Below are 10,316 nucleotides of genomic sequence, written 5' to 3' on the forward strand. Positions count from 1 at the left end.
ATAAATCACCCTGAAATGATCTGCTGAATACATTCACAGTACAAGTCATGAGAAGCTGTGAATAGTTAAAATAATTTATTTCAGCAAAATGAATGGATTAGAATTTTTTTTCTCCCAGAAAAGGTATTTTAAAATAGATAGTAAATTCTTATTTGTGTTATTCTTAATCTCTTAGTATTTTGGTGATCACCCACTTACAATAATTGATTGGACTAATTATTGCATAAATAATATGCCAATTTAGGTATGATTTTACAGTTTGCTTGTGAGAGCTAATGAAAACAGACCTATAGGGATAATGGGGGCCTTTAAGCCAGTTTTTCTTCTTTCCATATTGATTGACAAACATTCCTGATTTGTGCATAATCCAAGGTAGCTGGTTAAGTAGGGGAAGAAGCCCTCTCTCTAATTCTGTTCAATCCAAGGTGACGTGTGGAGTAAGATTCACCAGCATCCGTGTGTCCTGGGGGGGGGGGGATTGCTCTCTGATACCCCAGGCTGATGTCAGGAACCTCGTTTGGGCTCTTCTGTGGCTTTGTCTTATCCTGTGCTTCCCTGCTTGTCTCACTTCGGGCTCTATTGTTTCAGTTTGGAGTGAGTGCTTGATTAGAATGGGATCTCGGTTTCTTTGGGAAATACAGAATTGTTAGATTTTTGTCTTAGAAGGTGGTAGCTTAGTTTGAACCCTAAAACATTTGAGGGTCAGAAGACTGCCCAGAGCCCAAGAGTATCATCAACAGAGCATTTGTTTGCCAGTTGGATCCAGAAGTTGAATTTTATTTGATTCTTAAATGTTGACATGATGTCAAGGGTCTCCATCACATGTGAGTGTGCGTCTGCCTAAACTGTGTACCTTGGACTTTGGAAGAGGACCGTGAAAATGGACACTGGCCACCTTGCTTCCAGTCTGGGACCAGCGGCAGCAGAAGTGTGCACCAGGAGGAAGCCCAGCTTTCTCTTTGTCTTTCACGGCATCTAAATGATGTTTGAATGAGAGTGAGTTCAGGGGAATTCTTAGTTTGAAAGGGATTTTTTTCTTTTTTAGAAAGTCCTGAGTTATAGAATAATGTCAGAGCTCCTGCCCAACAGCCTCAGCCTGGGAACCAGAGAAATGAAAGGTGACCCCAGGCCTCCCTACTCTTCCCTAATGGCTAACCAGGGGGAGGCCCACAAAAGCTTCATGTGGCTATGGGAGGCTGGGAGGTGAGAGGACAGGTCTGGACCTGCTGATTCAGGAGGGATGGGGGAGCCTCACCAGGAAGGCCTCCTCACTGCTCTGGACTCCATCTTGGCCAGCAAAGTGAGAGTGCTGCAGACATTCTAAAGGAACTGCCTTTCCCTGGTCAATGATATATATCCACGGGAGATAGCAATGGGAGGGAACCTTCAGCTTTTACAGATGAGGAAACTATGTCAGAAAGTGGCAAAATGACTTAACGAAGGTCACACAGCTAGTAAGTGTCTGAGGTCAAATCTGAATTAGGGTCTTCCCGACTCCATGTCTAAAGCCCTGTCCACTGTGCTAAGCTGCCTCTCAGTGATAGTGGCCAGGGTCACCCTCTAGAGATCCCCGCTGGATACCTTGGAGACCTAGGCTGACTGTTTCCACCGATGAGAGGAGGTGGATAATTGCACCAGGGTTGTTTGACTTTTCCCGTGCGGCGGGCTGAGGTTGCCTGCTGGCCCCTACCCCGCCTGCTGCCAGGCTTCAGTGCGCCCAGAGCTCGACCCCCAGCTGAACTCGAAGCAGGTACGCGCCACGCTGGGGAGCCATCCGCCCCACACCGGGATAGCCCCCGCGTATGTAGTCCGTTAGAAAACAGTTCCCTTCTGCCCAAACACGCCGTGGGAGGGAACGACATTCCTTTTATTACCTGGTAAATGTTTTCAAGGTGTTTAGCACGCACATTTCCGTATTGGCGAAAACAGCATCCAGGCAGCAGTCACTAGGAACCTGGCTGGAAGAAAGCTGAAAAGGAGCAGTGTGCTTCTGTGCTCTGTGGGTCCGCGGCTCACTGCAGCCGCTGCCCCCAACCCTGGCTTTTCCTTCCTCTCACTCGGTAGAGAAACACGCCAGGAGGGGAAGCAATGTGTTTTCCCTTGTGAGGCACCTACCTTCTGGCATTTCCGTCCTTCCCTCTCCTTCTCTGCAGGGAGTGCGTGCTTGCCTCGGGGAGAAAGCCCCAGCTCCAGGGTGGTGCAGAGCTGGGCCTGGGAGCCTGCCCCTTGGACCTTCCCCGGGCCATCCCCACACCTTCATCTGGCTGGTGGTGTCCTGTTATCTCACACCCAGAGAGGGTAGGGTCGGGGTAGGCCTATCACGTGAAGGGACTTGAACAGGGGAGCAGGATTTTCATGTCAAGTTTGTCCAACTCTCTGGTATTTGGTGGCCAAGAGTCCAAACGGCTCCATTCTTCCCGGGCATCCCCTGGCCCAGCTTCCTCCATCCTGGCTGGCTCTGCTCAGGGAGAAGCTAAGCATCTTCTGTTCTGTGGCCTACCGAGGGGATGTTCCGCAGGGGAGTCACTCAGCTGCCAAGGAGAGCCCCCCAGAAAGAGAGCCTGGCCTCTTCTGAGTGCTAAGGGCCGGAGCACTGGCTCAAGCCTGTGGGAGCAGCTTGTGGGCCCCAGGCTTCTGGCCAAGGACATCCCCATTGTTAACAAGGTGAGAGACCCCTGAGGGTAGCAGTGTGAGGCAGTGAGGGGGGAGGAGAGCAGACTGGCGGGCATCTCCATTGATTGTGTGACCCCCACTTTGCAGGGCCTCTGGCTACTCGGTGTGTGTGGTGGCATATGTGTGGCATGCATGCATGCATGTAGCATGTACATATGGCAGTGCATGTGTACATTGTGACATGCTGTGTAGCGTGTGTGGTGGTGTGTATACATGCATTGTGTGGTGGCATGTGTGTATGCATGTTGGGGGACAGGGAGGTGACCTCTTGACGCCAGCTTCCTTCTGAGCGCGTGTGTGTAGTTGAGCTCTGCCAGCACACCGCCTCCCTAGGCTGAGACCTAATCACAAACCTGATCTCCACGCTGCCTTTGTTGGTGAGAAGTCTTTGCACATTGATCTTACAGACTGACCGAAGCCAAGTGAACGTGCCCCCGCCGGGGTCACTCTTGGGACTTCCCTGGGCCTGCGTGGGTAGGGTGTGGCAGCTCAGGTGGTGGGCTTGGCTCCCAAAATTGTGCCACAGCCAGATCATTACAAATCACTCAGTTACGGGGGGGGGGGCGCAAAACGGCTAATAAATCACGCGCACACATGCTTGTGGGCTCAAAGGCTGAGCCGCTTTAATTTTGTCTCACAAGCCAGGAAGCCTTACTGAAATTCTACCAGTGCTTTTCTCCTCTTAACAGGATTTTTAAAAAAAGTTAACTCTTACTATACCAAGCACACCAAAGCTAAAAAAAGGAAGCATATATATCTATATATATATATATAGATATATATATATATCTATATATATATATAGATATATATATATCTATATATATATATATATCTGTGTGTGTATACATCTATTTGTGTATGCATATTTACACATGTATTTGTCTCTCTTACGCTAGATCCTCTCTAAGAGGAGAGCTGTGTGCAGTAATCAGTGAGGGCATGAGAAAGCCTCCAGACTGAGGAGGCTGCTGGAAGATCATGCTGTGGGAGGGTCAGACATTTATGCAGTGCATGCATATGGACATGTGTACACATTACACAGTATCCACGTGCATTCACAACACATGTGTGCACACACGTTTCCATGCATGTATGTGTTCGAGGATACGCGTACATATGTGTACATGTACTGACATACACGAAAACATATCTATCTCTTACACTGGACCTTCTCAAACAGGAGAGTGAGCACATTGCTGTGTGCAGTGAGCGTCAAGGTCACAAGAAAGTCTCCAAAAGGACTATAGGGAGGCCCCAGGGGGAGGGTCCTTCACAACAGGGGTTGGCATGAATTTTCACCTCACGATTCCTATGGCCTCCTCACGGATGGAAAATTTGAGAATCCTTTGGGAAAGACCTGGAGAAAGGAGGATTGCTCCTAATTTTCATAGTGAAGACCCTCCTCCCATCCAGTGCTTTGTTTCCAGTTGTATTGAAAAACCCACCAGGAGCCATGCCCATTTCTGCAGAGCCTTTGAGGGTTGCTTATAAAAGACTCACCTTCCATCCCTCCAGTGTGTCTGCTCACAGACGTTTGGAGGCGCCATCTTCCCTCTAGGGTGAAATAAAACCCAAGCGTCAGCCCCCTTCCCAGACTCATGTGGCTTCCAGTCCACATGGACTTCTGGCCAATCTCTAAGCTTGATATGGCTGCTCCCATCCCTGTTCTCACTTGATGGGGCCGAGTCACTGCTGGCGCCTTTTGGAATCCTTGTCTTCAAGCTCAGCTCAGTCAGTCATACAGTCAGCAAATGTATGAAGTCTTTGATGAAGTGGCCTCCCCTCCTAGCCCTCCCTGGTTGGTAACCTTGTCCTAATCTGTATACGTGAGGAATCTACCCAGGACCCTCTGGCCAAGAGACACAAAGCTCTGTCATGGCCTACCGTGTCCCAGATGACCTCTGGGCCCCCTTCTAGCTCTGAATCTGTGATCCAGTGAGGTTTCCAGAAGTGAATTCTGTAGGAGAGAGGAATGAGGAAGCAAGGGAAGGAGGAGGAGGAAGGGAAGAGGAGGAGAAGGAGGAAGAAGAGGAGAAGGAAGAAAAAAGAAGGAAGAGGAGGAGAAACAAGAGGAGAAGGAGGAAGGAAGAGGACGAGGAGAAGGAAGAGGGGGGAAGCACCTCATTGTCATGCATCTTCAGGCCTCCCACTCAGCTCTCAATGCCAAGACCTCTCTGTTTCCTTACTTACCTTGGGGATCCACCATGTTTATTCTGTGTTATACAGAGCTGTGTCAAAGTCCTTCTGTTTAGTAGCGAGCTCAGAAGCAGTGTGGTCATCAAGCCACCAGCTCTGCCTTGGCCTGGGCAGTGTGGTCTCTCCCCAGACAGGCCAAGGCCCTCTCTCAGCTTTCATCTTCCCCCTGTCCCCAAACACACCAGCCACCATCTTTGTGTTGCTCTTCTCCCCAGCTTTAGCAGTTGGGGCTTCATCTTGATCAGACCGTGGTGTGCTCTTCAATTGGTCCTGGCCCTTCCTGGTTGCATCTTCAGCAGCCTGAAGCCTGGAGCCCCAGTCAAGGGCAGGGCAAGGTGTGAGAGAATCCAAGTGTCCTAATGGGAGGAGGTGTCCCTTTGGCCCTCTCTCCTTCTAGACCTAGCTCTGTCAGACGAGCTGCGTGAGCTTAGCATTCACTTGCTCTCTCTCACCACGGTTTCCTAAGGTCTCTCCCAGCCATGATATTCTGTGACCTCACTTGTATAAGCCTCGAAGAAGCAGGAGAGATGAGAAGACAGCTGTTTGATGTGCCTGATCCCACCTCTCCCTCTGTGGTATGGGCCAGGCTCCAACATGGCACCAGGAATCCAGCAGGCGGCTGCTGGTCCTCACTCATGGGAACAGGGGTGGGGGGAGGCGGCAATGGACGCTCTCCACCAACGTTTTGGCTCAGATGGAAACCTTTTTCTGAAATGGGAATGTTTATTGTCATGAGTGCAATGCCCTTCAAATCCTCCCCCAGCACTAAATTATTTAGAAAGCTGGAGATCAGGAGAAGCATTACTCAGACGCTGGCAATATAAGGCAGCTGGTGATATGACGGTCCTGGAATCAGGAAGAGCTAGATTCAAATCCAGTCTGTGTGACCCTGGACAAGTCAATTGACTTCTGTCTGCCTCGGTTTCATCATCTGTAAAATGGACAGTATCCCAGAAAGAACACAGAGCCCGTCCTCTCCTTTGTAAGACAGTCTTCTCAGACAAACAGAACTGCATTCTTCTGGCCTCAGACACAGCTGTGAATTCACATTCACCACCACGGCAAGACTTAGCTCCCCAATTGTTTTGCCCACAGTTTGCTCATGTCAGATTCTGAAAATGTTCATCTCATCAGAGAAGGCTAGTAACAAATATTTTACAGATCAGAAGGCTGGTTGGTGTCTCTAGAATGATCCACAATGAACCAGTGTGAGATTCAGGCTCCAATTCATTCTACTGTGGACTAGGGAGGGACAGAGGAGGGCTTGTTAGGAAAAAGAATGGGAGCAAAGCCCAGGATGAGTGTCAGCCTCCCAGCATGGGTGGCTCCCAAGCGTGCAGCCCATAGGCACGCTCTGGGGCATACTGGGAACCTAGGGCAGCATCCTTGGCGGCTGGGGATGGCCCTGGATCTCCTACTGGGAAGATATCATGAGTCTCTCCTCAATGTGCTTCTCACCCACACTCAAACTAGAAGCTTAGATTGTCAGGAGTAAAAAGTCACCGGTGGCAAAGGCAGCTTTAGACTGAACATTTTAAGTTTATCAAATTCACTTTTAACAGCTAAACATGCGTCTTCTCCCTGGTGCAGGCAGTATTCAACCTGACATCCTTTGCACACCCATTCACACCTTGGTTTAGCTTTGTCTCCCATCTCCATGCTTTTGCACTCCTGCCTGGTCTCCGTGTCAGGACAGGACTCTCCCTTCCCATCTCTGCCTCAGTGAATCAGATCATACCCCACCTTCGGCAGAAAACCTAGCGCCCTTCCTCCCAACTTACACTGCTTTCTATGCAGCTTTTTAAAAATTCTTTCTGTGTCCTTGCATCTTAGAACAATGCCTGGAACACAGTAAGTGCTTAATAAATGCTTGATTGATGGCCCTGACAGGGACTGCACATTGACCTTTCTGGGTCCTTTGTCTTCATGGAGAGTCATTTCTGTGCCTGATTTCAAATGAGTAGCATGATGCTGGGGAATCTTAGGGTAAAGTGGACCACCCTACCCACTGTGAGTGCCGGTCTCATGGAACATGACTGCTCTCGGAGAAGCACGCCCAGAATTCCAGACTGGCAGACTTGCCTGTCTCAGTCCCTCTCTGGGGGTGGTGGGGGTGGGGGCTGGGGGCCTTTCCTGGGAAGCCCCAGACACTGAGCCTGCAAATTCTGAGGACGTCAGAACGAACCTTCAGTAGCTGTGGGTTGGCTGGGCTCCCCTACTCAGGCCTAGGTTTTAGATTTTAGTCGTTTGGGGGTAGACCTGCTTTTTCATAGAAATATGGTATCAGCCCTTTTCTACATATGCTTTCTGTCAGCCCTTTTTTTCAACTATTCACTTCTGGGGCCTCATTTCCTGAGTGCAGTATTTTCCCAAATTGAAGAGAAAAATGCAGAATTGTGGAAAATGGGGCTAGCGCTCAGTACAGAGAAATGGATGAGGAGAGGGGCCGTCATGTCACTCAATACCATAGTGAACTTGAACCAGGGTCAAGAGGGAGACTGTGCCTTGTTGCCATGACCCAGGTAAGTGTTTGGCCAAAAAAAAATCCTACACGCTGACCACAAGTCCTGGTTGCTTGCTTGGGTTTGTTTGGTTTTTTTTTTTTACCACTCCTTGGTTACATTCTAAGATCCAAGTGCTCATGCTGTCCTGCCTAGCACCTCCAGAATCATCATGGACACACAACTTTGTGCTAGAATGTGGATGCCGAGTGGCCTTTGCTGGGGTTTGCTTATGTCCAGCCTTCAGGAACTGCTGGTGGGAAGAAAACGGACAATAGTCATTCCTTGACCCTTCAGAGAGCTAATCTTGGGCCAGGGAACAAAAAGCTGGGGCTTTTCATAAAAGTGCTGACTTCTTTATGGAGAGGAGGCTCAGACCCAGTTCGAGTTTGGCCAGGAGCACCTGTAGCCAGACGCCTGGGATGAGTAGAGGGCAGACTTCCATAGAAATGGCATTTAAGGCATCAGTCCAGCTACTATTCCAGCCTGGTTCTCATTTTCAAATAATTCTCTTTTCTGTTCCAAACACTTGCATAATATCTTTAAGCAGTTCTTTTTTGGATTCCATCAAGGGGAATATCACAGTCCTTAAAACAGTCAACAAGAATTTACGCGGGTAATTTGCATTCATCTCTCTCTCTGTCTCTCTGTCTCTCTCTCTGTCTCTCTCTCTCTGTCTCTCTCTCTGTCTCTCTCTCTGTCTCTCTGTCTCTCTCTCTCTCTCTCTCTCTCTCTCTCTCTCTCTCTCTCTCTCTCTCTCTCTCTCCTTGGAATTGTGCACAGAGGAAGCTGTTCTGATGCAGGTGATTTCTTATAAGCCCCTTTTTACTTTTGCTTCATGAATCAGCAATCACCATAAGGGACCAAGGTGAGCTGACAGCAGGCAGGTCTCCTAGCCTTGTGGACCTTGCATCAGAATCTTGAGTCCATGGATCAATAGGATGGAGTCTGGAGAGAGAAGGGCCGCTGTGGCCCCAGGTCCACTGCCAAGGTCAGGATCAAGTTGGTGGCCGAGGTCGAAAGCTAGCACCAGCCGTCAGTGACTTTGGCATTGAGACCTGGGCAGTGGTCTCTAGGGTGACGCACACACCGTCCTTCAATGCACCTCATTCATTTGAACATGCCCCCCGCGTGACAGATAGACGCGGACTGATGGAAAAGCGGCTGAGCTTAAAGAAAACGTTTGCTCATTTCGGGAGCCCGAGGGCCGCTGGCCTCCTGGGGGGGGGCGGGGGGGGCGGCGCTCAGACCAGCCTGCGGGGGCGGGGGGGGGCTGTCCTGGTGGGGAAGGCATCTCACTTGCCCCTTTTCAAATTCTCACGTATCTTTTCCCCCAGCTTGCTGTTCCTCACAATGATGAGTGGACCCGGCTTGCTCGGACACTCGTGGAGATCCGCGCCAACAGAGCCGACAGTGAGGAGGAAGGGGCCGCGGAGCTGGCTGCCTAGAGACGAGCTGGCCGGGCTGGCTCGCGGGCGCACGCCCATTCTCCCGCAGGGCAGGGTGTCTGCCAGTGGGGAGTGCCCCGTGTTCTCCGTGGATATGGTGTTTCTGTGGCTTGCTTCGCGTGCTCCCTGCATTCATTAAAGCATCCGCCCATCCCCGCTGCCCGTGAGCCTATAAACAGCCAGAGCGTTCCTAGACTTTATATTTATGTCTCCAAAGTAAAAAGCGGGGAAAGGGGAAACCAAACCTTTATGGATTTCGTTGTTGCCTTTTAACTACTTCGTAGCTGTGTTTAATAGCCAGGAGCCCCGGCCCAGTCGGCGACCCGGGAAGCCGGGTGGGAAGGATCGCGTGCGGCTGAGGCGCTGCGCCCGCCGGGGGCTAGGTCCTCGGGGACGCCTTAGGAATGTGCTTTCTGCCCCTCGCTGCTCCTTATTTATTGCGGGTGGGGGTTGGGGTGGGGGGCGGGTGGGGAGTATGTGCGTGAACACTCCAGCGCTGTATGGATCGTAGCTGCTGGGAGGCATCAAAATAAACGACCTACAAACATGGGCGTAATGAGCCCCCCTCCCCGTCGCCCTGCCTCGGCAGCAGAGTTCCTCCAGCTCTGACTCCTTATTAGGGCGGGCCAGGTGCGCTGAAAACGCCCAGCGGAGCGAGGAGGCCTGGAGGGATCGGAGGAGGCGAAGGCCCATTATCCTCGAGTTCCTCACCAATATTTCAAGGCTATCTGGGTCGTGGATGTCGTTTAAGCTAGCAGAGCCTGGCAAAAGTTTGTGGTTCCTGAATGTGACCCCAGAATCGCCAATAAAATAATCAAAACCATTTCTGTGGCTCGAGTGTCATGTCACACCAGGCGTGGCCGTCCCCCCGGCCACAGTGTGTCCAGAGACAGCCCCCAAAGGGGGCTCATCCTATAACCAGCTCATCCATCCACTCCTGCCCTGCTTACTCTAGGGTGTCCAGTACTCCTCTGTCCACTATGCCTTTGGGTTTCAGGCACCACCCTCCACCCCCATGCCCCTGCCCAATCAAAGGGCTGCACTTGAGGACCTAGAGGGCCACATGTGGCCTCGAGGCCCAAGGTTCCCCACCCCTTCGAGTGTCTTCATGGTTTTGGAGGATAGACAGGAGGGCCTGGGGGTTTCACAGTCAGGGAACTAGACCTTGTCACATACCCTCCACAAGTAGGAAAAATTCAGTGTTTTGTTTTGTTTTTTCTCTCTCTCTCTCACGGATCAGGAAATACTGGGATTCTTAAAAAAAAAAGTATTGTCTGGATACAGCTGACCCAATAAAGGAAACTGAAGATCTGCTAAAGTTGTTCCTGCCAGGATTTAAACTAAGGGGTCTTAGGATTTTATTTAACCCATTAAGACAGATTTCTGCTGCTTTAGTGGGGATGAAGAGGAATCCTTCCATTGTAAAATTCCCTTAATCTGAAAAAAGCAACAACATGTGCCCCAAGATTTCCAAAGAGTGACTGTTGGGTTTTTT

The 10,316-nt window shown here is 50.5% G+C and overlaps 1 protein-coding gene across 6 annotated transcripts in view; it reads left to right on the plus strand.

Annotated features, from left to right (window-relative positions):
- Positions 1-9,644, plus strand: part of DYNC1I1 (dynein cytoplasmic 1 intermediate chain 1) — a 193,159-nt gene extending 183,515 nt beyond the window's left edge. For all 6 annotated transcript variants that reach the window (XM_020999971.2, XM_020999975.2, XM_020999973.2 and 3 more), the window contains one exon: positions 8,711-9,644. In XM_020999971.2, the coding sequence (XP_020855630.1) occupies positions 8,711-8,821 (111 nt within the window). In that variant the 3' untranslated portion in view covers positions 8,822-9,644. The remainder of the gene's footprint in view (positions 1-8,710) is intronic.
- The last annotated feature ends 672 nt before the right edge of the window (positions 9,645-10,316 follow it).

Source organism: Phascolarctos cinereus, unplaced genomic scaffold (genome assembly GCF_003287225.1).
Source record: "Phascolarctos cinereus isolate Bilbo 61053 unplaced genomic scaffold, phaCin_HiC Scaffold_1;HRSCAF=81, whole genome shotgun sequence".
NCBI classification, from domain to species: Eukaryota; Metazoa; Chordata; class Mammalia; order Diprotodontia; family Phascolarctidae; genus Phascolarctos; species Phascolarctos cinereus.